General features: G+C 41.0%; 14 protein-coding genes across 14 annotated transcripts; 7 read left to right on the top strand and 7 right to left on the bottom strand.

Annotated features, from left to right (window-relative positions):
- Positions 1 to 197: 197 nt before the first annotated feature.
- Positions 198 to 2,750, top strand: PRP2 (DEAH-box RNA-dependent ATPase PRP2; the record flags this gene model as incomplete). Its single annotated transcript, XM_022821143.1, has 1 exon — positions 198 to 2,750. One exon carries the CDS (start codon positions 198 to 200, stop codon positions 2,748 to 2,750), a length of 2,553 nt encoding a protein of 850 aa, XP_022677534.1.
- A 511-nt stretch (positions 2,751 to 3,261) lies between these two features.
- Positions 3,262 to 4,278, top strand: GLO1 (lactoylglutathione lyase GLO1; the record flags this gene model as incomplete). The annotated part of the gene is made up of 1 exon (XM_022821142.1): positions 3,262 to 4,278. The coding sequence occupies one exon, from the start codon at positions 3,262 to 3,264 to the stop codon at positions 4,276 to 4,278; it is 1,017 nt and encodes a 338-aa protein (XP_022677533.1).
- Positions 4,279 to 5,339: 1,061 nt separating this feature from the next.
- Positions 5,340 to 8,156, top strand: PFK2 (6-phosphofructokinase subunit beta; the record flags this gene model as incomplete). The annotated part of the gene is made up of 1 exon (XM_022821138.1): positions 5,340 to 8,156. One exon carries the CDS (start codon positions 5,340 to 5,342, stop codon positions 8,154 to 8,156), a length of 2,817 nt encoding a protein of 938 aa, XP_022677532.1.
- Positions 8,157 to 8,659: 503 nt separating this feature from the next.
- INP1 (Inp1p) lies at positions 8,660 to 9,718 on the top strand (the record flags this gene model as incomplete). Its single annotated transcript, XM_022821137.1, has 1 exon — positions 8,660 to 9,718. One exon carries the CDS (start codon positions 8,660 to 8,662, stop codon positions 9,716 to 9,718), a length of 1,059 nt encoding a protein of 352 aa, XP_022677531.1.
- A 657-nt stretch (positions 9,719 to 10,375) lies between these two features.
- Positions 10,376 to 11,539, bottom strand: TOM40 (TOM complex pore protein TOM40; the record flags this gene model as incomplete). The annotated part of the gene is made up of 1 exon (XM_022821136.1): positions 10,376 to 11,539. The coding sequence occupies one exon, from the start codon at positions 11,537 to 11,539 to the stop codon at positions 10,376 to 10,378; it is 1,164 nt and encodes a 387-aa protein (XP_022677530.1).
- Positions 11,540 to 12,232: 693 nt separating this feature from the next.
- Positions 12,233 to 12,787, bottom strand: CSE2 (Cse2p; the record flags this gene model as incomplete). The annotated part of the gene is made up of 1 exon (XM_022821135.1): positions 12,233 to 12,787. One exon carries the CDS (start codon positions 12,785 to 12,787, stop codon positions 12,233 to 12,235), a length of 555 nt encoding a protein of 184 aa, XP_022677529.1.
- Positions 12,788 to 13,057: 270 nt separating this feature from the next.
- Positions 13,058 to 13,729, bottom strand: ERG2 (C-8 sterol isomerase ERG2; the record flags this gene model as incomplete). Its single annotated transcript, XM_022821134.1, has 1 exon — positions 13,058 to 13,729. One exon carries the CDS (start codon positions 13,727 to 13,729, stop codon positions 13,058 to 13,060), a length of 672 nt encoding a protein of 223 aa, XP_022677528.1.
- A 679-nt stretch (positions 13,730 to 14,408) lies between these two features.
- On the bottom strand, positions 14,409 to 15,191 carry NRM1 (Nrm1p; the record flags this gene model as incomplete). Its single annotated transcript, XM_022821133.1, has 1 exon — positions 14,409 to 15,191. The coding sequence occupies one exon, from the start codon at positions 15,189 to 15,191 to the stop codon at positions 14,409 to 14,411; it is 783 nt and encodes a 260-aa protein (XP_022677527.1).
- Positions 15,192 to 16,053: 862 nt separating this feature from the next.
- Positions 16,054 to 17,976, bottom strand: LRO1 (phospholipid:diacylglycerol acyltransferase; the record flags this gene model as incomplete). The annotated part of the gene is made up of 1 exon (XM_022821132.1): positions 16,054 to 17,976. The coding sequence occupies one exon, from the start codon at positions 17,974 to 17,976 to the stop codon at positions 16,054 to 16,056; it is 1,923 nt and encodes a 640-aa protein (XP_022677526.1).
- Positions 17,977 to 18,852: 876 nt separating this feature from the next.
- ATG3 (Atg3p) lies at positions 18,853 to 19,779 on the top strand (the record flags this gene model as incomplete). The annotated part of the gene is made up of 1 exon (XM_022821131.1): positions 18,853 to 19,779. One exon carries the CDS (start codon positions 18,853 to 18,855, stop codon positions 19,777 to 19,779), a length of 927 nt encoding a protein of 308 aa, XP_022677525.1.
- Positions 19,780 to 19,922: 143 nt separating this feature from the next.
- Positions 19,923 to 20,384, bottom strand: PBP4 (Pbp4p; the record flags this gene model as incomplete). Its single annotated transcript, XM_022821130.1, has 1 exon — positions 19,923 to 20,384. One exon carries the CDS (start codon positions 20,382 to 20,384, stop codon positions 19,923 to 19,925), a length of 462 nt encoding a protein of 153 aa, XP_022677524.1.
- A 1,320-nt stretch (positions 20,385 to 21,704) lies between these two features.
- On the top strand, positions 21,705 to 22,760 carry FBP1 (fructose 1,6-bisphosphate 1-phosphatase; the record flags this gene model as incomplete). The annotated part of the gene is made up of 1 exon (XM_022821129.1): positions 21,705 to 22,760. The coding sequence occupies one exon, from the start codon at positions 21,705 to 21,707 to the stop codon at positions 22,758 to 22,760; it is 1,056 nt and encodes a 351-aa protein (XP_022677523.1).
- A 172-nt stretch (positions 22,761 to 22,932) lies between these two features.
- SLC1 (1-acylglycerol-3-phosphate O-acyltransferase SLC1) lies at positions 22,933 to 23,721 on the bottom strand (the record flags this gene model as incomplete). The annotated part of the gene is made up of 1 exon (XM_022821127.1): positions 22,933 to 23,721. The coding sequence occupies one exon, from the start codon at positions 23,719 to 23,721 to the stop codon at positions 22,933 to 22,935; it is 789 nt and encodes a 262-aa protein (XP_022677522.1).
- A 599-nt stretch (positions 23,722 to 24,320) lies between these two features.
- On the top strand, positions 24,321 to 24,920 carry KLMA_60450 (platinum sensitivity protein 3; the record flags this gene model as incomplete). Its single annotated transcript, XM_022821126.1, has 1 exon — positions 24,321 to 24,920. The coding sequence occupies one exon, from the start codon at positions 24,321 to 24,323 to the stop codon at positions 24,918 to 24,920; it is 600 nt and encodes a 199-aa protein (XP_022677521.1).
- Between the last annotated feature and the right edge of the window lie 50 nt (positions 24,921 to 24,970).

The raw sequence follows: 24,970 nt of genomic DNA, 5'->3' as shown, positions 1-24,970 counted from the left end.
ATAACTTTCTTTTTGATCTTTTTGTCTGTATTTTTCAATATTTACAAAAGCATAGAAACGAATAAGTGCAATCAATGTACAGAAATCATTATCAAACGATGAGCTTAGGTTAAATTAGATTCTTACACAGAGAAAAAATCAAAGATTGAAAGGTGTCCTGTGTCCAAGGGTAGTGGATATACATCCGTGTTACAGATATGGATAGACACGGATTGAAAAGAAGGTATGAAAATACTGAGTTAAGTGATGGAAGAGAGAATCATGGACCCAATGGGCCTGATGACGTTAAAGGGCTCAAGTCGATGGCTGAACAGAAAATGTTAACGCCAAAGCAACGTTCACAACTTCAGTGGCTGGTTAGTGATTTAGAGATATGGGAAGAAGATGTTAAACGTTATGGATGGGAAAACCTTAGTGCTGATGAAAGAGAGAAGATAACTCTTAAGCGGAAGTTGTTCAAGCTATTGAACGAAACGGACAAGTACCGTAGTACAGAAGAAGAAGGTGTTAATAAACTGGATTCACAAAGAGATAATATTACTAAAAGACCCACATCGAAGGCTAAGCTTCGAGAGCATAACGACAGGATGAGATGGGAAGAAGAACAATTGAAAAAAAGTGTCATTGGACATGACGTTGATGAAATCAAAGTGCGTGACTCAGATAAATATGACTTTGTTTTTGATCCCGAATCTATGATAGACTTCACCGAAGATTCAGTTGATGTGTTGGAACCAAAAGAGGAAGATGAGGAACAAAACAAATTGCTGGAAGTTTTAGATCAAGAGATCCAAAAAGTAGATCAAAGTAAACAATCGAGGAAATTACTACCTGTTTATAAATACAGGGACGAATTGTTAAAAAGTATAAGAGAACATCAGGTTTTAATTATTATTGGTGAAACAGGTTCAGGTAAGACAACACAACTCCCTCAGTTTTTAGTCGAAGATGGTTATGTCAAAGATGGGAAAGCGGTAGCGTGCACACAACCTCGTAGAGTTGCCGCAACAAGTGTGGCGGCTAGAGTTGCGGATGAGATGGAAAAAGTTCTTGGTAAAGAGGTCGGTTACAGTATTAGATTTGATGACAAGACAACACCGGGAAAAACTATCCTAAAGTACATGACAGATGGTATGCTTTTACGAGAATTTTTGAACGATCCACAGCTTTCTGGTTACAGTGCGATAATGATAGACGAAGCACACGAACGTACTTTAGCGACAGATATTTTACTAGGACTACTGAGAGGAATTATACAGGAGCGAAAGGATCTTAGACTTATAATTTCTAGTGCAACTATGAATGCTACCAAGTTCTCGAAGTTTTTCTTTGACTGTCCCATCTTTAATGTTCCAGGTAGGAAATATCCTGTAGATATTCACTATACCCTTCAACCGGAAGGAAATTATATCAATGCTGCAATTACCACTGTTTTCCAAATCCATACTACACAAAGACTACCAGGTGATATCTTAGTATTTTTAACGGGCCAAGAGGAAATTGAGTCTATGAAAGCCAAACTTCTAGAAATTCTCTCAAAGTTGGACAATACAAAATTTCCGGATCTTTTGATTGTTCCAATATACGCTAATCTACCGCAAGAGCAACAGGCCAAGATTTTTGAACCCACTCCAAAAAACTGTAGGAAGGTAGTGCTTGCCACAAATATAGCGGAAACATCTCTTACAATCAATGGAATCAAATACGTGGTTGATCCAGGTTTTGTTAAAGAGCAATCTTACTCTGGTGGTATTTCAAAGTTAGTTACTGTTCCATGTTCGAGAGCCTCTGTCGATCAGAGGGCAGGTAGAGCGGGGAGATTGGGCCCAGGTAAATGTTTCAGGCTATTTACCAAATGGTCCTACTACAATGAGCTACCGAGGTCCCCGACCCCCGAAATCTTAAGAACAAAGTTAAATCAAGTTGTATTATTGTTGTTGTCATTGGGTATCAATGACTTAATCCACTTTCCCATGCTAGATAAACCAAACACGAGACAACTAAGCGAAGCGTTAGAGAATTTATATGCGATAGGCGCCTTAAACAGCAAAGGTTTAATTACCAAAGTTGGAAAGCTAATGTGTGATTTCCCCTGTGAACCGGAGTTCGCTAAAGTAATTTATTCCAGTGCTTTTGGGGAAAACTGTAAAGGAGTTCTTCCTCAAACTGTCACCATTGTGTCAATGCTCCAAGAGAGTAACTCGATTTTCTTACCAGGTCTAAATCACGAAGAGAAATCGAAGCTATTTGGATCATTAATGCAATCTAGTGACCATATGTTGTATTTATGGATTTTTGAACAGTGGGAAGAGAATGGATATTCTATGCGTTGGTGTCAAGATTACAAATTGCAATACAAGAGTATGAAGCGGGTATTGAGCATTAGAAAGCAATTGTGGAACTATTGCGAGAAGCTTGGTTTTGCTAAAGCACACGAGGAGTACGCACATATATCGAAAAACTTGAATGCATCTGCCATCGAAGCAAACATCATAAAATGTTTCATCTCGGGGTTCCCAACCAATATAGCCAAACTTTCCAAACAAGGATATACAAATGTTAAACACGACTTACCGGTTAGCATACATCCATCTAGTGTGATATTCAACCGTATGAAACTGGAGGGTAAACCCAAAAAGTTTATCTTATATCAAACGCTTATGCTTACTAGCAAAGAATTCATCAGAGATTGTGTCACGTTCGACAAATACGAGTGGCTACAAGAAACTATGCCACATTTGTACAAGTAGCGATTTGACATCTCCTTCAGGACAAGAATTGGATATCAGGTAGACTTTCCACTATGTGTGGCATGCGGAAGAGAGATCGGATCGGTATACCGTGTACCGGCCGAAACTCCATGTTCTTAACGGACGAGTGTAATATATAAGGGGAGATAATGGAGTAGCGTGAAAAAAGCTCTAGATAAAGGTCGTACGATAGCAAGGAGTTCACATACAACTCCCCTACAGAATTATTAGTTAATGACATAGACAGCATACACCTAACGCATAAATAGGTGATGAAAAAGAGCCTGCAGCAAAATTGTTTTGTTTGCTAGTTGTGCCTTTTTTACATTATTACTCAGCCCTAGTAGAAAAAAAAAGAACGTTATATATACATTCTATATATGAGATATATATATATATATATAAGCTTTGAAATGAATGAGATCAATGAATGTCTGATGCTACAGTCGATTGATTGGTAGACAGGAAGAATATTAAATTTTTTCTAATTGTCTTGAGTTGTGTCCACTGAATGCTCAGAAACCGTTTGCTCAACATATACAGACATCTAAGACCAATGTCAACGGAAGCATCTGCCAAGTACTTCCCCAAGAAAGTGGGAATTGCACAAAATGACAAGAGCTTGAAGCTCAATCACACATGTTTGAGGGTCAAGGACCCCAACGTGAGTGTTGCGTTTTACGAGGAGAAATTTGGAATGAAACTCATGGAGCACAAGAAATTCCCGGAGATGAAGTTTGACTTGTACTTCTTATCGTTCCCCAACAAGAAGTTTGATACGAATGCACAAGGCGGCGCGAACGTCTTCAAAGAGAACGGTATTCTAGAATTGACTCACAATTACGGTACCGAGTCAGATCCTGAATACAAGATCAACAATGGTAACGAGGAGCCACACCGTGGGTTTGGCCACATCTGTTTCAGCGTTCCCAAGATCGAAGCCGAATGCGAGAGACTAGAATCGCTAGGGGTGAAGTTCAAGAAGAGATTGACAGACGGGAGACAAAAGGACATTGCGTTTGCCTTGGACCCTGACGGATACTGGATCGAACTTATCCAAAATGACCAGACGGGTGAAGGATGCAACTACAAGTTCAACCACTCGATGATCCGTGTGAAGGACGCTGCCAAGTCGCTAGAATTCTACCAGAACGTTCTTGGCATGAAGCTACTGGACGTGAGCGAGCACGCGAACGCCAAGTTCACGCTCTACTTCTTGGGCTACGAAAACGGACAAGAGGGCATCGCGCGCAGATCTAGGGAAAGTATCCTTGAGTTGACCCACAACTGGGGCACGGAAAACGACCCGGACTTTGCGTACCACAATGGGAACGCCCAGCCTCAGGGCTACGGCCACATATGCATATCGAACGACGATCCTGCTGCTCTATGTGCGGAAATCGAGTCGTTGTACCCGGACCTCCAATGGGCTCCAAAGTTCAACAAGGGCAAGATGGCCAACATTGCCTTCATCAAGGACCCTGACGGATACTCCATCGAGGTAGTGCCAAGCCTCTTGGAGGTGTAAACCCCGGGCTGATGCTGCCGCCGCCGCCGCTGCTGCTGCCAGTCTAGTCTAGCCTAGTCTATAGAGCCAACAATCTATGTATTTATTGTGCTTGCGTGCGTGACATGACATGACATGACAAATGCCTTGCCCTGACACTCACGTGACCTCAATTTCGTGGCGTGGAATTGGAAATGCCCTCTACTACTACTGTTATTATTATTATTATTATTATTATTATTATTATTATTATTATTATTGCTACTAGTACTACCACCTTTTTTTTTTTTTTTTTGTTTTGTTTTTCCTTTCTCTTCCCAGTTTTTCCAAAACGTCACATTTTCCCAGGTTTTCCCAGGTTTTCCCGCTACCCTCAGCTCTCTCCGGCATCCACTAGTTGCGTCTTTTCTTTTTCCAGCACTTCGTCTTCTGTTTTTCTCGGTTGTTGTTGTTGCAGTTTTTTTTTTTTATTTCTTCATTTTTTGTTTTCTGTTTTGTTTGGCATCCACTATTTGAGCACCGGATCCCCTGAACACTGGAACACACGCATCCGCACCGTCTCGAGGCACATGGCCGCTCGTGAGACCGGCAAATTACAGGAAGCCCACCGAAAAGTCGCTCACGAAACCCTCAGCAGTTACAAAATGTAAAGGAAATATCAGGATTTTTGAATTGAAGGGCTTCTAACATTTAAAGCTTTTAAGTATGGAAGAAAAGCAGAGGCATACTACGGCATTTTAATTTTTATTTTTTGGTTTCGTTTCGTTTTGGTTTCGTTTTGTTCCCTGATTGATCGGCAGGACAACGGAAGAACATCTAATCAGGCTACTTAGTTAAAGTATCATCAGTTCATATTTGGTTGAAATTGAAATTGGAATTCATTTCGAGGTTTTTTGGAGTTTGTTGCTGTTTCCCGATTTTTGTTTCTATATAACCACCGAGTAATAGGAAGTAGGAATTAAGAAGCAAGGAGGTAAAAGGATTTTAGACCCCATTAGCTTAGTAGCAACAGGAACGAGTTTCGAGTTTCGAGTTCAAATCTCATACACGTACACATACGCACGCACACACAATCATAAAGGATGACATATTCGTTGCCTTTATTGAATGGTACCGAGTCGTACGATTTGGTTACCAACAAGCAATTATACGACGAGACAGTTGAGTTTTATCAAAAGTATTTGCAGTTAGCTTTCAACAGCAAGACAGACACCCTGAGTAACGGGTTTATCAGCGTGAAAATCAAGGTCGATGACAGTTTCAAGCCACTGAACGTTGCTGACGACAAGGATTGGAGGGCTGTTGTGTCATCTTCGTTGGTGTTTTCATGCACCAACATTCAAGCTTTCAAGGACTTGGTTTCTGACAAAGTCACCCAGTCCTATCCTAACGAGACCAGTCCATTAGAAGTGTACTTGAAGGACCCTAGTGGATACATTATCGGTATCACACAGACCAAGAATGCGATTTCTGTGAAGCCCACTTTGCCAGCTAAACCAGTGGGCTCGGCAATGATTTCCTCGAGATCGTCTAAAATCGACATTGCATCGACCAACGTCGCTACCGACTCATCGTACCCAGCCATTCCAAAGGCCGTCAAGACCCAAAAGGCTATTGCCGTCATGACTTCCGGTGGTGATGCTCCAGGTATGAATGCCAACGTCAGAGCCATTGTGCGTACCGCCATTTTCAAGGGCTGCAAGGCCTTCGTGGTCATGGAAGGTTACTCCGGTCTAGTCAGAGGTGGTCCAGAGTACATTAAAGAGGTGTACTGGGAAAGCGTCCGTAACTGGTCATGCGAAGGTGGTACCAACATTGGTACCGCTCGTTGTATGGAATTCAGAGAAAGAGCAGGTAGACTATTAGGTGCCCAACATTTGATCGAGGCTGGTGTCGATGCTTTGATCGTATGTGGTGGTGACGGTTCTTTGACCGGTGCTGACTTGTTCAGAGCTGAATGGCCATCATTGATCAAGGAGTTGTTGGAAACAAATAGAATCTCCAAGGAACAATTCCAAAGATACCAACATTTGAACATTTGTGGTACCGTTGGTTCCATTGATAACGATATGTCCACCACAGATGCCACTATCGGTGCTTACTCTGCTCTAGACCGTATCTGTCAAGCAGTTGATTATATCGAGGCCACTGCCAACTCTCACTCCAGAGCTTTCGTCGTGGAAGTCATGGGTAGAAACTGTGGTTGGTTGGCATTGATGGCTGGTATTGCAACTTCTGCCGATTATATCTTGATCCCAGAAAAGCCTGCCTCATCTAGAGAATGGCACGACCAAATGTGCGACATCGTCTCTAAGCACAGAGCTAGAGGTAAGAGAACTACCATCGTTATTGTCGCAGAAGGTGCCATCGCCGCTGATTTGACCCCAATCTCTGCAAAGGATGTCCACAAGGTCCTTGTCGACCAACTAGGCTTGGATACCAGAATCACTACTTTGGGTCATGTTCAAAGAGGTGGTACTGCCGTCGCCTATGACCGTATCCTTGCTACTTTGCAAGGTGTGGAGGCTGTTAATGCTGTTTTGGAGTCTACCCCAGAAACTCCTTCTCCATTGATTGCCATTAACGAAAACAAGATCACCCGTAAGTCTTTGGTTGAATCTGTTGCTTTGACCAAGTCTGTCGCAGATGCCATTCACTCTAAGGACTTCAAAAAGGCCATGGCTCTAAGAGATTCCGAATTTGTGGAACACTTGAACAACTTTATGGCTATCAATAGTGCTGACCACATTGGTCCTAAGTTGGCTGAGAAGAACCACTTGAAGATTGCTATTGTTAATGTCGGTGCCCCAGCCGGTGGTATGAACTCTGCTTCATACTCCATGGCCACTTACTGTATGTCACAAGGTCATAAGCCATATGCTATCTACAATGGTTGGACTGGTTTGACAAGACACGAATCCGTTAGATCTATGAACTGGAAGGATTTGATCGGATGGCAATCTCGTGGTGGTTCAGAAATTGGTACCAACAGAACCACCCCAGAAGAAGCGGATATTGGTTTGATTGCTTACTACTTCCAGAAATACGGATTTGATGGTTTAGTTATCGTTGGTGGTTTCGAAGCCTTCGTTTCCCTACATCAATTGGAAAGAGCAAGAGAAAACTACACTGCATTCAGAATCCCAATGGTTTTGATCCCTGCCACTCTATCTAACAACGTTCCAGGTACAGAATACTCTCTAGGTTCCGATACTGCATTGAACTCCTTGATGCAATACTGTGATGTTGTTAAGCAATCTGCTGCATCCACTCGTGGTAGAGTATTTGTCGTCGACACACAAGGTGGTAACTCCGGTTACTTGGCTACACATGCTGCTCTTGCTGTTGGTGCTCAAGTATCTTACGTACCGGAAGAAGGTATCAGCCTCGACCAGTTAACCCAAGATATCGAGAACTTGAAGGAATCCTTCAGCAAGGCTGAAGGTAGAGGCAAGTTTGGTCAATTGATCTTGAAATCTACAAATGCTTCCAAGGTACTAACACCAGAAGTATTAGCAGAAGTTATCACCCAGGAGGCCGAGGGCCACTTTGATGCTAAGTGTGCCATCCCAGGTCATGTCCAACAAGGTGGATTACCTTCTCCAATTGATAGAACAAGAGGTACTAGATTCGCAATCAGAGCTGTATCCTTCATTGAATCTCAACAGGATGTTTTGAAGGAAGCAAGAACTTTAGATGATGAAGACTTCGCCTTTGATGATGATAAAATCGTTTCAACTGCATCTGTCCTTGGTGTCAAGGGCTCAGACATTGTATTCACCTCCATTAGACAACTGTATGATTACGAAACACATTTAAAAAGAAGAACCCCAAAGAAAATCCACTGGGCAGCCACCAGAGCCATCGCTGACCACTTGGTTGGTAGAAAGAAGCTTTAAAAAGATTAGCTTCGGCTTTTCAACTATGATCCTTAGTATTCTCAATTATTAGGTTAGTGGGCAGTAGCAAAATCACTGTTTTCCCTTGGTAAACAGAGATATATTGCTAATGTTACACTTCAACCTCCTATTTTACGACAAATTTATATAAACTTATATGTTAATAATCTTCAATGACAGATAACCATGCTAACGAGAAAAATGCTACACTTCAACTTTGGAGTGAGCTTCGCATTCCTCTTTGAACCCTGTTCCAATTCCATGCTTTTTGATAAGTATATGATGAAATCAATGTTTTTCAATATCGAAAACAAAATAAATAAATAATTCATACAACCTCAACTTTAGAAAGTGTGATGTTGAAAACAAAAGGGAATAAATGAGCCAAGAGAACAGAGAACAGAAAGAATCCTTTTGATTGCTGTAGTGTTTTCTAGCATACTTGTGGGGACCTACTAGTCTGTCTTTGACTTTTTGATAAGGTATAAACATTTGAAATAAGCATGGTAGTCATGGGTTCACCAAAGAAGAAGTCAGGCGGTCCTTTCAAAACATTGAAGAATTCATTTCTACGAAATAAAGGACAGAATATACAACTACAATCTACAGAAATCAATAATATTGGACGTAGTAGTAAACGGAAGTCTGTACAAAGGACCACGCTTTTCCAACATGATTATGTGAAGGTGCGAAGCTGGCCGTCTGACAACCCAAAAAGCATTAATGTGATATCGAACAAAGCTACTTTCGAGATATATGAAATCAACATGGTTCATTCAAAACAGCGCATGAACTATTTGAGTATAGGAAAGAAAGATCAATTTGTGCATCCAATTTTACCTAAGCTGAAAGTCAAACGTTTAATAACAAATCCGACCGAACTAAAGGTAATTATTTCATTATTCAATCCGCAAAGGTTCTGGGAAGTTACATTTTTGGCAAATGGAAATGAGCCTTTGCCAAGTCAGACATTGATCAACTTTGAAAATGTGATGTCTAAGATATGCCAATACGAAGATGGTACGCAGGTCGTACTACCTTCTACAAATACGATAACAGAACCAGCAAACACAACTAGCGCAGAAACATTCGACGATATTGAAGAAGAGGTCGATGATTTAGAATTCCTTTTGTGGGATCATGTATCAGATCAGGGCGGATTTTCGGAAATTGGAAGCTTGGAACCAGACGAGTCTTCCACTATGTCAACAACAAGCGTAGAGCATTCAATTGTTCCACCTGGGGATGTAATAAACAAAACTTTCAAACAAGCACTTGGCCGGATAAAACCATTCGATTCGGGGAGTAGAGAAAACAATTTGAGGTATAAAAGGTTCAGTTCCTTCCACACAACTTTTGTTGATGGGAATGATTGGAGGTTAGAATTTAAAAATTCTTATCATGACAACAGGCGATCAATCAGCGTACCAATGAGTACTAAATTCCATAACGACATGAGGATCAACCATAACAGTTCAGATTCAGATAATACTAGCAACGTTGTTGATTACAACAGTATAAGTTGGATGAACATTTCATGCGAGGATATTGGGGATGCATGAGAATGCTGCCTCTTTTTCAACCGAGTACTAATCGAATTAGACCACAAGAGTATCATAGCCTGTACATCAAGTTGTTTTACTCTACCCTAAATCTTGGTAGGGAGAAACCTCTCTTTATATATGTGGCTGGACCTATATATACAAGTATAAACAATCAAATATAAACCCTATTTGGGTATATCAGCATTTATTTCCTTTTTTGTTTCAAGTACCGAAAGATTGACAATGACCTAGATTGCAAATATCATCATTGAATTGCAAATATATACTTGGCTATGAACAAGATTTGTAGTTTATGATTAAGCATATAAAGTTACTCTAACAAATGTAGATGGGTTGATCATTAAAAACATCACACATAGGTTAATATTTAAAATTCTTTGATTAGAATTCAATCACCATAGACCCTTAGCTCTAGAAGTTAGGATAAGAGTACTGTTGTGGGTATGTTTGTACATCTTGAGAACGTTTTTGTGCCAAATTCCATGTATTCGTAATATAGAAGTTCTGAACCGTACAAGAAGAATGAAGAAGCGAGGGAGAAAAGAATGCTGCACTGCGTATTAATATGGAACAATCAATCTTTTGTATTCGGAATGAGAAGAGAAAAAAAATAATATAGGATATGGCTTACTTTTTTTTTTTTCAAGTACATTCTCAAGCTGGAGGAGCTTGTAGAGGGTTACCGTTGACATCTAGACCTTGCTGCATCATTAGTAATTCTTCACTACCGGCAGTTTCGAACTGAAGACCGGCACCTAATTTACTTTCATTCTTAAAGTGGTCGATTTCACCGCAGAACAAAACAGACAAAGTTGGTAAAATCTTTCTTTCCAAGAAACAGCCGACCTTACCGTTGGAGTCAATAGAACCACGGAAGACAGATTGTCTGTATTCATATTTGCAACCAAGGGTAGTAGCACCTTCAATGGCAGGTTGGAAACCGATTGGTTGACCAATAACTGGGTCCATGATTGGCAACATAGAAGCTTGTAGAGATGTTTCTAGACCAGCTTCCATGTGTGGAGAGACCTTTCTCCAGAAAGATGCAACCGCAGCACCGTTGGCTTGCAATTGACCTGAGAAAATCCAGTCTTGTTTAGCAGACACATAACGGGTCATGTATGAGACAGCGGCATCAGCTGGGGCAGCAGCTTGACCTTTAGAGTAGATGGCTTCCAAACCTAGAGCTAATTGAGGAGTGATGGATTGCAAGATGGAACCAACAGCAACACCGGTGAAGCTACCATCGCTGGCAGCAGATGGGTTCAAGGTCTTGAAATTAACGGAAAAGTCAGAAGCTTGGTAGTCTTGTTCCAATTGGCACATTGTAGGTTGGCCCTCAGAAATTTGCAAAGTAAGCTTTGTAACGTTGTTCTTATCCCAACCATATTGCAGTCTACCAGACAAGGACATCTGGTTGTCAACATTACCTTGCATGAACAGGTTGTCGTTGGCAAACAAGGCACTGAATGCATAATTTGGTAGCGATTCAGAGCCCATGGAGAATGTATGAGAGGTTTGGAAAGCTGGGTTGAAGGCAAATGTCTTGTTCAAGTCCGCTCTCAAACCAGTAAAGAAATACTGGGTCAAAAACACATCACGAGAAACCTCTTTACTCAAGTTTTCAATGGTACCTGGGTTCACTAACGATAGAGTTTGTCTGTGAGCATGAATATTGTTGTAAGTGTCGATCAAATAAGAAGAGATTGGGTTGGATGACCAAAATGATTCGTTTCTTTGTTCGGTGGTGACTGGCGCAATACCTGGCAGACCAGAGATTTTAGAAAAGTCGCCCAAAGGTACTGGAGAATTGGACATGGCTGACGTTTATATTATTCAGTAATTGGATGTGAAATAGCCTAATGTGGAATTCGACTGCTCTCGCCCTACTTTCTCAACTTCAAACCTTCTTCTTCACTATTAATTGTGTATTCCTGGTTTTTCTACTTTGGTAGTTTTATAGCTTCTAATCCATTGGATTGAACGCTTCACTGGAAAAAGTTTTTCAACATCATCGTGTACGTTTACACGTGATCAATGTGTTGACGATAATGGGTTACCCGATTATCGAATATTCCAGATCTCTAACTCTCATGTTTCAAGACACGTATATAAGGATCGATAGCCACTAGTAGAAGGACACCTTCTACTGACTACATCTAGATAGACTAGAGATAGAGGAGAAGAGATATAGATAAGACTATGTAGAGGGATATATCATCAATCTCTGTATTACACAAGAAATCAGGGTAATCTCCTAAAAAGATGACCCAGATTCAACACAATGCTTCTCGTCCGCCCAAAAAAATTCAGAAATATTTTTTTTTTTTTTTTTTTTAATTTTTTTTGTTCGCTCGCTCACCGCATTATCGGACATCCTAAGATTGGGGAAACTGGAGGATTTTCTATATTCCTCGGTTCGACTCTCCATATACCATCCACTTTGAATTTAATATTAGGTACATATATATTTATACATATTGTTACGCTAGAGCAGACACGCTGGAGCAACTACTGCTTTTGCACATTTTCTCGAAGACGTTGCAAATGTTGCTTCTTCTTTTCTAGTTCTGCTCTCTTCTCCAGGATATGTGCTTGCCATTGTTCTGGAGTTTTTGAGAGCAGTTCGATGGCCTGGGGGTCTTGCTGTAACAGAGCTTTAGCAGTTTTCAATCGATGTCTTATGCTGGAGGTAGCAGCATCAAGAGAATTTGAACTGTTATTGGGCTGTTTACTGATGAGCTTCAATGAGTGATAAAGCTGTGGTATGAACTCTGATTGTGTAGACGAGTGTTTCGTTAGGATCTCATGTATTTTATATAGGACATTGTCTTGTATTTCTTGGAGATCTTGTGATTTTTGTGTTTCTCCTGGAGATTGTTGTTCGTCTTTTTCTAGTGCTGGTTGTTCCACCTTCTCTAAGTCTGGTTGTTCCTCTTTTTCTTGTACTTGAACTTTGTCTTGCTCTGGCTCCTGCCCTTGTTCCTCTTTGGTTACCGGGGGAAGTTCGGCGTCCTGAACAGCCGGCTGTTCGGAAAGCGGTTTAGTTTCGTTCTCAATCTCCATGTGCGCTCGCTGTAGTGCTGTTTGTCCAATCCATTCAATTCCATGTATCTTTTGTAGTTGTAATTTGTATAAACTTATGTGTGAAAAGTGCGAGAAATGTTCATGTTCAATATTTGGCCGAAATCGAACATGGCGTAATTAAAACAGAAAATGGTAATTTGATAATAGAGAATGTTCTACCGTCAGTACACAAGTGTATATTTACAGGTCGATTCCTTCCACATACACGCCAACACGGACATATATATTTATATATTTATATGCCTATATTCAGAACTTAGCGTTTTGAACTAGGTTTTTGATCATGTCTCTGCCAGTCAAGTACACAGTCTTGATCAAAGTGTACCAATCTAGAGTACTAGAGAAAGTGTCTAGGAATCCGAATGGCAACATGGCTGGAATCCAGCCCTGAGCCAATTCTAATGCGAATGAGCCGGTAGGCATAGAATATTGTTTGGCGTAACCCTTTTGTAAATGGTGAGTGTCACCAGGCTTGTAAACTTCAGGAACTAGATTGTGTGGGAGACTGGCTCTTTGTTCACCGTATAGAATTGTAAAGTAGTCATCTGCGAAATGAACACCAGTATGGCCTTCAGTTCCCACTGCACTACCAAAGAAGATCAAATACTCACTGATACTAGCATGTAAGATTATCATCTGACCCATTGCACCACCGGCGTTGTTGAAAACCCATTCTTCTTCAACGTACTTGTTGATGTACTCTTCACCATAATGATTGGCTAATCTGTCCCTGATGTCCTGCAACATTACTTTCAAGTCAAACGACTCAGATTCCAAATCATATTCAGCTAGCGCAGTATTAACAATTTGATTCAAATCCTTTGGGTCAAAGATGTAATTTCTTGGTAACCATGTGTACAGCAAGCTGTTCATGACATAGTACGCAGCTGCAAAGAACAAGCCTAACTTCAGCAATTTCATAGTAATTGGAGAGGTTTATATTTATTTGAGGTTCCTAACAAGTGTAAAGAGTAGAGAACTACTTTAATTCCCCTAAATCCCTTTCCTATTCAAAATATCTTGTTGACATTTATCCAAAATTTTATCATAATCGAGGCTTTCGGCCTTTTATAAAGACGACTATTTACGCTCATCGATGTAGTATTTCAAAATTTCCTGTCGTATAAGGTCTTCCGTTCTCGTTTAGGCAAAAAAAGCTCTGAGGTCTAAAAAAATTGAAGATTCGACGAGCGACACACACACAGCCCATAACATAAAGCATATAGATAGGTTTTTTTTTTTTGGGTTTTTCGGAACTGTTGGAGTTTTCCTGTGTTCGAACCCAGTGGGGACAAAAGCTATTTTTTTTTTTTTTTTTTTGTTCCATTTCTGCAACTGCTATGTTTTTGTTTTTGTTTGTTTAGCTTTTGACAGGCAAGGAAAGAGGTCCATAAACGCGTATCACCGCATATGCGGAGGAAAGACAGACAAAATATTAGGAATTACACTTGCTTACATAGACACACCAAGGTATTACAGGTGAGTTATCCATATGAATTATACCAATTATGTATGCGTATGGGAAGATTAGTTTTCTTCTTGGATGTAGTATTTTACAATGAGAATAGTTTTCAACTTTTCATTTCAAATCGTTTCAGGCTCAAGCACCAGTGCTGAACATCTGTAGTAGAGATCTCGCGGCCTTAACAGACACTGGAGTGTATCTTGAAGAGTAAGGTTTTGTAGAGTTATTTTTCTCTGGCGTGATGCATTGGGTACGCGATGCGATTGTATCCGGACCAGGTCCGGCTGTAATATTTTTTAGTTGTGGTTGTGATGATGCTGATGCTGAATTTGATGCCGATGCCGATGCCGATGCCGATGCCGATGCCGTTGTTGACTGAGACTCTTCTATCCTTGTCAAGCCTGCCAGCTTTCTAAATTTCCGCTTTGCGTCAGAGCTTGTTTGCCTTTTGCCCTTCTGCACGCGATGCTTCTTGGATTGCTCTTTTATTATGTCGGAGAACTTGAGGTGAACCTGCTTGGTCTTGTATTTGTAATATGCCAATTGGACCCTTGATCTTAACTTGTTGATCTGTTGTTCAGAAACAACAGGGTTCTTTTTAGCATTTCTGGTGGTTGGATGCACTTCAAAACTAGCATTGACACTAGTATTCATACTATTGTTATGCACGTCACTTAAAACCGTTGGTGGTGTGTTATAGAATGGGATATTAGAATTCTTTGCGTTTAATACAGATGCTATTGGAATGTCTGACCCACTGAACGAATCCGTCATTGGACTGTTCGATGGTGTATTTAGTTGGGTCCTCGTGACATTTGGATGTTGTTCCATGTGCTTTTTATCATGTTTATTGTATTCATGACTTATCACATTCAATTGGGAACCTGTTATTTGCCCCAGTGGTTGTCTTGAATTCATATTGCAAAAACACCAAGCCTTGTGTGGTTCTACCCTTGCCCACTTCTATGATATCTATTGTTCTAAAAATCACTAATACAAAACTAATGTGTGTTGTTTCCTCCAGTTTAGCTTGTGTTACACAGAGGGATGGGATTCCTGAAATTCCTAACGTTTGGTTTATAAACTTTCAAGCGTTCCCGAAATTCTTAACTTCACGAATTTCACATCAACGCTCACTGCAAATCGACTACGTCTACATTGTCAATCATTTCTCTCACTGTTGATGTGTATACACACACCTAATGACAGGAAAAAAGAAAAATACTGCGTCAATTACGCTATTTTGACAGAAACACCAACAAGCGCTTTTTCCATTTTGTTTACATTTTGCCCGAAGCAGGCAAACAACGTATTAACGCGTCGCGCTCGAAAAAAAAAAAACCAACTTTTACCAAAGATTCTGCTGCAGGGACATACATTCAAACGTGGATCCGAATATGCTAGGAACGAAGCGGCACTTGTCCCACACGAAAAAGCTTATGCAAGAGAAAGTTGCGTTCGGCATTTTCAGAGCCATGGCGTCGCAGCGTGTGTATGCTTTATGTTTTTTTTTTTTTTTGTTTTGTTTTTGGTCTTCCGTTCGGTTCCTCACTCTCACCGTCTTTTTTTAGTCTTATGGGTTTAGTCACATATGTAGGGTATACAAAGGCAAGGTCCAATAACAAGGTTGTATATAGGACAGCGGTAGGTTTAGCCTTAAGTTTAATTCGTGGTTAAGCACCCTTTATTCGAGATTGACACTAATAGAGAAACGAACAATAAGAAAAAAAAAAGGATAATAACTAAAAAGAGATAACTAATAATACTCCAATAAGGGTTCTTACATAGGGAACGACATTTCGTTCACCCAATTGGTTAGGTTTGTGTGAAGTCTGTCCTCAATCAGATTACCGCGACCACCTGCTATCTTTAATATATATTCATTTAATTCAGCACTTCCTAAAATATCGACATGCTCTGCACTCTTTGCACCACCACGTATGTCGAATCTATCCGGTTGATGCATCATTTCCACGATCTTGACTTCAATGCCGGCCGGATTATATGGTGTGACCCCTTCTTTCCATTTATGGCACATACTGTGGGTGACTAATGGCACGGTACCATCACCATCCGTAAAGAAGACTGGTTGTGGGGAATCATATGCAATCGTTAGGTTTAAGTAGCTGGAGTCTGTGTCCTTCTTGTAAGTGTAGGCACGTTCCGTTGGGTTGTTGACACCGTACAAACAGTATATCTTCATATTTGGAGCATTTGGCAAAGGTACTTCCAATGGATTACTCCAATGTGAATGGTGTAGTTCGTTCTGCTTCATCTCCTTTTCTGTTGTTGCGTACCCAAACGAGTATTGATCAGTTATACGTTTTTGCAACCAATCTGGGGAAGTGTCGTACACATACTGGATAGCGCTACTCATTGTGAGGTTATTCCAAGTCGTGTCTTCTTCTGGAATAATGTCCTCGTTAAGATTTGCAAATCTAATGAAGTTCCCAAATGTGTCCGTATTGTTCGAATCATTAGAACTATCTTCTACAGAGTAGTCAAGGTCACCCCAGATTAGGTCACCTCCCTTTGGTAGCATTGATGGGATACCGCCCCAAGTTTGCAACATTTCTAGTCTTTCTTTTCTCGAAAAGAACTTCTCCAAACCATACATGGCCAAGGTATTTAGTTGAATGGTATCCTTCATCTCACCGCTGATCAAAGCTGGAACACACTTAGGTGCACCAAGCAAAGTGCCTGCTACATCGATAAAGGCTTCGATGTGCTTATCAACCCATCCAGGCCCACCGTTACCGTAATTTTTCCCCGAGGCTTCAACCCATTTCAAGAAATAAAACACCACTTGGGAGCCCATGGAGTGTCCTACAAGTACAGTTTTCTCGCCTGAGTGTTCCAAACCCAATTCAATTTGCAGCTTCAATTTAGTGAAATAGCGGTCCCTAATCTCCAAATCTAAATAAGATAATCTCCAATCGTACGAGGCCGTCATCATCTTATTGGAGTCGTATCCAATGGCCCCAAGGTTCTGAAGTACTTTATTCCATAGCCAGTATCCTGCCATGAAAAAGTCGGCTGATTCAAACCCTTGGGCAGCACGTAGCTTGTAGTGCGGCGGGTCCAACCCGGTTTCTGGATCTAATTTAACATGCCTTAGCCAGCAGGTTTTATCTAAAACCATTGCCTTTAGCATATAGAAGGATCCCCAAAGCCTCTTCCTGAAATGAGGCTCGCTATCGCATTCCTCGTCCTTGTACAGACCCCATGACTCAATACCGGTGGAGATCACACCTGGAACAATGATCAGTGGGTGCTTGTCAGTAAGGTTCAAGTCTCGCCTCAATTGTTTCCCAACAGCAAACGACTCCGTTAGATCGGCTTGCGTATTATCAAATTGGAAATCTCCAATCAGATTGCTGACACTCTGGGGCAACAATTCCTTCCAATCTCCCACATAATTCTGCACAGATTCAAACACATAGAAATTATCAAACATGTCGTTAGAGTATTTGTCCCCAGAAGAACCAAACCATAGCGCCAGAACCAATCCCAACAGAGCCCCAAAGACAAAAATCAGACGTCTCGAATCCTTCCACGTTTTGTCAGAATCCTTATATGTTTGACTGTGCGAGTCCCGTTTTTCCAATTCTTTCTTCTCCTCTACCTTTTCCTCCGTAACAGAATCATCCTGCGTGCTTTTCACACTGTGTATAGAGTCTGACCTGTTTCTATTCTTTACCATGCTGTTTATCCTTCTATTCCTTGATGAATAAGACAGAATGCAGATGAAATGAAATTAAAAGTGTCTTCTTGTCTATCCGATTTCCTGAAAAAAAAATAATATATATATATACTCTTTTGCTAGCACACCCTTGATTTCAGTTCATCAATGTCACCCAATTTCACACTTCAAATCTACCAGATGCAATCGAACAGAATCTACCTTTTTCAAGATCTGTCTATTAGCAAACATTCAGTTGTTAAACCTTTGTTTAAATTTATGTATTTTAGGAAATCATCCATTCCATGTCTGTCATATGTGAAAGGTGTTTTGCCCAGTACGGAAAAACTTTTGAGTCCGGATGACTCGGCTTAAAGCCCGAGATACGAAGAAAGTACGAGGAATGTTACGAAGGGAGGCATGCCAAGCTGCGTTCCTGCTGGAGGTTTTGCTTGGGGAGTTTGAGTTTGAGCTGGATTCCAACTGGGGAATGGAAAACGCGCGTTCGGTTTGGAGCTAGCGTAATGCGTCTTCAGCCCAAAGCTATCTTTTTAACTAGCAGAGACTGTTTTTGAAAATCACGTGCCACATATTACAATTACAAATACTATTACTATTACTATTATGCAATGTGTATTTACAATATGTCCCACCCCGGCCTCGTTATCCGCTGCAGTGGCTCGATATATGTTACGGCAGCAATTTCTGGTACCGTTGTTGTGGGGGTCTTCTTTTCTGTTTTGGCTTGTATTTTTATCTGCGCATGGGATAGTCTGTATTTAAAGAACCCTTAAACAAGTTTTGTAACTTTCTAATTAGAAATGGCACTCATAAGGGGCCAAGAGCGATGCAGCAGGTATAAGAACCAGTAAATCGTACTATAACGAGCTATTAAGGATGCTAAGATCTACGCTATCGAACTGGAGGGAATATTTGACGCCTATAACTCACACGTCTACGTTTGAGACTACCGGCCAGTTGACTCCTGAAGAGTTTGTTAAAGCTGGGGACTACTTGGTGCACATGTTTCCCACTTGGAGGTGGAATGGGACGGACTACAACAATGTGAGCTACAAGGACTTTTTACCGAAGGAGAAGCAGTTTTTAATCACAAGGAAAGTACCATGTAAGTTGCGAGCCAGCAATTTTGTAGAGACACAGACCACAGAAACCAGAGATGTTGGCGATGGATGGGAGTTGGAAGGCCAGAGCGAGGGCGAAAGGGAGAGCGGGCGTGAAGACACTAAATCAAATGAGGAGGCCCTTGCAAGTAATATCGAAGACTTGCAAATTGTAGACGATGATGAAAGTGAAGGGGGCGGAGACGAAGAACAACTTTTGCAAAACGAACTTGCGGATGATGATGATGATATTGTGGACATCAAGCCTTCCACATTGCGGTACTACGACCTATACATAACATATTCAACGTCGTACCGTGTACCCAAGATGTATTTGTGTGGATTTGCTAACGAGGGCACGCCTTTATCGCCAGACCAAATGTTCGAGGATATTGCCCCGGATTATAGATCAAAAACTGCAACGATCGAGCCCTTGCCATTTTTCAAAGGGAACCAGATATCGGTATCTATACACCCCTGCAAACACGCGAATGTCATGAAGGTACTCATGGAAAAAGTGCGAGCCTCTAGGCATCGTGCCAGAGACACAGAAGCACAAAAAAATGCCGAAGAAGACTGGGAAGATTTGCAATCGGATATCGACGACGGTTTACGGGTAGACCAGTATCTTGTTGTGTTCTTAAAATTCATCACCAGTGTAACACCAGGAATAGAGCATGACTACACCATGGAAGGATGGTAGATAATACTAATAATAATAGTAATAAACATATATGCATCTGCATATGCATATGTGATTTTCTATCTTTTAATAATATTAGAGGTCCTGATATCGGCGGGAATTAGGATGTATCTATCTATATATATATAAGTTTACTTTTACATCTATTTCAACACGCGCTCGAGTTCCGAGAGACAGCCGTACTTTTTCGATTTGCGGGCCTTGGACTGCGCAGTATTCCAGTCCTTCGAATCCTCGATTACCAGCGTCACTGAAGATTTCGATTGTTGTTCGAACTGCGAGGCCAAAAATCTTTTTACTTCACTGGTGTTAAAAGCAGGCCTGGTAACTGGCGATTCTCCATTGTTATGGCCATTGCCATGGCCATTACTATGGTTATTACTGTGTCCATGGTTGTGCTTCTTCTTTCCGTTTTTTGTTTCACCATGGGGTTCAGCTACCACACTACTTTTGGTACTCGCAATCGTGCTGCTGCTATTACTATTACTATTACTATTGCTATTACTATTCGATGCTGGAGAAGCAGATGTGATTCCTTTTTTCTTTAGGAGAGAGCTGTCGCTGCCCCATGCACCTAGTTTCTTTGCCTGCCATACATTAGCCATTTTATCTTGCTATTAAACTTAAAACCTCCGTTTGACAAGTTTCGTGCTCGAAGTGCTGTCTCTTCTGTCCAAGAAATGAGCGTAAAATTATTTCAAGGTTAGCCTTTATGTGTGGCATTTAAGATTTATTTTACTATGTGATGATGGTGTTGTGTCCTATGTTACGAACAAAATTTCCGTATCTCTCGCTCTCTGACAGAATTAGTTCCATGATAAAAAAAAAAAAAAAAAATAAAATAAAATGAGAGGACGATTTCCTAATCACGTGATTCGTACACAAATCACGTGACTCCAAACTTCCTCCTTGTTCGCTGCCTTCCTGTCAACTCGACAAAGGCGTCGCATTAAGTTCAATATCTCCTCTGCTCTCGGACTTACAACCACGCTTTCTCACGGTTTGTTTTTGTTTTTGTTTTGTTTTTCCTCTCTCTCTGAGCCCGACGCTACCAACGAACGAGAGTCAAGCAACAAGGCAATCAAATCAGCTTCTTGGCCCCAAATCCCCGGGGGCCGCCGACTGCTGCTCCCCTTGACCGGGTTAAAACGATAAGCGTCACCCCAGAGCCGGGAATCGGATTTAGCATCGATTGGTCAATACAAATGACAAAAAAAAAAAAAAAACATAGTTATGATATTAATGACCAGAAAACTCCGGGGCTGCCGCCGCAGTCGCCCTCGCAGATAATCCACTCGTCTGCACTGATTGTTAGCGAGCAGCAAAGGGAGGAATGCAGAAATGCTAAGGTCAAGCAAAAAAAAACAATAGTTGAGATACAAAAAGAGGAAACATGATTACGTCCCGGAAGTTAGGGAACCCATACACCACATACACGAGGACGTCTCAAGGCAATGGATGGTCCCTTGCCCCGGCCTTTCCCCAGATTCTTTTTTATTTTTCGTTTCATTTTGCGTACGCTATTATGGCAAGCCCACACTAGATTGCCATTACATTATAGCAAGTGGTTAAAGCCAACGAGCAACTGGTTGGCTAGGTGGCCAGCTTACTGGTTGGAAAGGGCTGAGAAACCACCAGGCAGTGTGGTTCAATTGGGTTGGACCACGCTGGAACGAAAACACAAATCTTTGGTGGGGGAGGGGGTGGTTCAAAAAAGACACTATAGGCGCATATATATATATATATATATGTATGTATATTGGGCCTATCATATATACAGATGATGGTGCTGTGTAGTGTAAATTAATTGGTCAGTTTTCAATTGTAATTAGTTTTATTTCAGCTTCGGTAAGCATCGTCGATACAGCAAATATCAACGTCTAGCAAGCTCATCGCATCACATATTTAATTTAGATCCTAAAAAAATGGCTGTTGGCACCAAGACCAGAAGAGACTCTGCCGAGTCCATTAACACAGATATCATTACCTTGTCCAGATTTATTTTGGAACAACAACAGGTATCTGCTAAAAATGCCACTGGTGAGTTTTCTATGCTATTAAACTCGTTGCAGTTTGCGTTCAAGTTCATATCACAGACCATCAGACGTGCAGAATTGGTCAACTTGATCGGTCTTGCTGGTGCCTCTAACAGTACTGGTGACCAGCAAAAGAAGTTGGATGTTTTGGGTGACGAGATATTCATTAATGCGATGAAGGCATCTGGTAATGTCAAGGTTTTAGTTTCTGAAGAGCAAGAAGACTTGATTGTGTTCCGTAACAGCCCGGGGAAATACGCAGTGTGCTGCGACCCAATCGATGGATCATCCAACTTGGATGCTGGTGTGTCTGTCGGTACGATTGTTTCCTTGTTTAAGATTCATGAGAGTGGTGAGAAGGACAGCGAGGGTACCATCAATGATGTTGCCCGTTGCGGTAGAGAGATGGTTGCCGCTTGCTACACTATGTACGGTGCTTCCACTCACTTGATGTTGACCACTGGAGCAGGTGTCAACGGTTTTACTTTGGACAACAATTTGGGTGAGTTTATCTTGACGTATCCAGACTTGAGGTTACCATCTCACAGGTCAATTTATTCTATCAATGAAGGTAACACATGCTATTGGGAACCATTAATTGCTTCTTTCATTGCCAAATTGAAGGAAAAGAGTGAGGAAAATGGCGGTAAGCCATACTCTGCTCGTTACGTCGGTTCTATGGTTGCCGATGTCCATAGAACTTTGCTATATGGAGGGTTGTTTTCTTACCCCGGCGATCAGAAAAACCCTAACGGTAAATTGAGATTATTGTATGAAGCCTTCCCAATGGCATTCCTTGTTGAGCAAGCTGGTGGTAAAGCTGTAAACGACAGAGGTGAACGTATCTTGGACTTGGTACCTGAACATATCCACGATAGGAGCAGTATTTGGTTGGGTAGTGTTGATGAAGTCAACAGATACTTGAAGCATATTGGCAAGTTATAAATGCATACATTGGGGTATATATATGTATAGATATATATCAACAGACGAGAGAAAGAAAGAAAAAGTTTAATAAGGTATATATACACTCAAATATGTATAGACGTAACCATGATATGATGACGACCAGTAGTACTTTTCTTTAGTTTGATTCGTGTTTTTACTGTGTTCTTTCTTAGGCCTTTAACAGACTAGTACGCTCCGTAGGTTCTGGGTTTGTAGCATCGGTTTCTGCTGAATGGATTGATTCATGATCGTCCGCTGTCTCTTCAACATCATGGGCAGCAGCTTCAAGAGGTTGTGTTTCTTGTTCTTGACCATCTTGGCTTAGAGATTTACTTGCATTGTATGCAATAACATCTGCAGGCAAAACAGTGTCCACAATAGGCTCAGAGTATCCCACGTTTTTCTTCAATTCTTCATTCATCATCTTAAACACCTTCTCGCATAATTCTGGGACATCCTCTTTCTTTAGATTATCCGTGTTAATTGGCTCCAACACTTTGACAGTAATGGTTCCTCTGTTGAACACCCTGCTTCTTGGATGGTAAATGGAACTCGTGTTTGAAACAACAACAGGAACAATTTGAATCTTCCCCTGCTGTGCTAAATGGAAAGCACCCTTTTTGAAGTCTTTCATTTCCAACTTTGTAGAATAAGACCTTGTACCCTCAGGGAAAATCCATATAGCCCTTTTTTCCTTCTTCAAAGTGGCCAACGAGTCATTCAACACCTTGATGGCCTTCTCCCTGTTAGATCTATCCAAAAACAAAGTTCCACTCAAAGACATGAACCAACCCAAGAATGGGACCCACTTCAACTGCTTCTTAGCAGTCACAGTGCATCCAGGTGGGAATGTCCGTCCCAACATTAGAATATCCATTTCAGATTGATGATTCGAGATGAAAATAGCAGGTAGATCGTTTAAACGCTCACCGTTAATCAACTTCACCTTAATACCCATTAAAATGCTCATTGCATTGTAGAAACAACGCGCAGTCGTCCATTGGGTCAAGTGCTTCTTACCGATTATAATGCAAGCAATAGATGCAAGAACACCGTAGATCGCACAGGATGACAAAATCGTCACTGCAATGACAGATTTCGTCCAGAAAACAACCTTACTGATAAACCCCATCTTCACTCTATCTTTTATTTGATCTCTAGTTCCCTATATGTGCTTAAAATAGCTCTATCTTAATCTATCTCTTTACTAATTAGTTTTATCTTTGTCCAATTGCATGTACATATCAACATTTATGGTTCAACAAAATTCCATCGATTACTTCGAGAGAAGAAATATTTCAAAAAATTCGAAAGTTAAAGATCAAACGATATACGATGTTAGAAACATTGTTGGAAAACACAAAACCAAAAGGCAAGAGGAAGGGACTGGGGCAAGTGCAGGTATTTATGATTTTCGGAGGTACGTTTGGAAGTTCCATAGTCACTTCTTATTTTTTTTTTATATATACAAGATATAATATGGACCTGTAATAAAATAAAGAAGAAAGGGTTCAAGTTATATTAATAGGTAACATAAGAAGCATCGGAACATACACTATGAACGTTGTGCAACGGTGTAAAGTATACTCTTTAAACCAGTTCACGCAGCCTTTCCAGTACACATGTGAGGTTAACGGAAAACCTTGTAGTCGGATCCATGTGGTACAGGAGACGTTATCGGATAACGACAAGACAAGGGTAATCGTGGAGAAAGTGCGGACGCATTGTAGCGGAAACGGACTTATACTCAACATTTCCTCGCTGCCGTGGGAGCTGGAGAGAACATACCATCAATCGAACCCTTCGATGCTGGAATTTGACAGCTTTGTGCAATTTGTCTCTCAGCTTTGTTCTGACCCCGTGACCGCATTTTCGAGATGCCAAACCGATTCTGAGCAAACAACAACGAAAAGTCCGTTAGCGTGGATCCTAATCGATAATTTGTCACACCTAGCCATGGACCCCAAATTCAACGCCAAAGTATTGTCTAAACTAATGAAAACTGTTCAACAAACGTTTGGTTCGGTAATAATCTCAACAAGTCTTCCATTATCCTTCCATGGAGGCATAGAAAGCACTTTCAAGCATCACAGCACCAAATACCAAAGTGGTGATCAGCTAGTTCCCTATTTTGATGATTCAGATGTCATTTTATAAATTTCTAACCTCTTCATTTCCTTTTATCAGCTCTTTGGCTCGGACTACCC

The sequence above is a fragment of the Kluyveromyces marxianus genome, chromosome 6 (assembly GCF_001417885.1).
Source record: "Kluyveromyces marxianus DMKU3-1042 DNA, complete genome, chromosome 6".
In the NCBI taxonomy this organism is placed as follows: Eukaryota; Fungi; Ascomycota; class Saccharomycetes; order Saccharomycetales; family Saccharomycetaceae; genus Kluyveromyces; species Kluyveromyces marxianus.
This window is presented reverse-complemented; position numbering and strand designations above follow the sequence as displayed.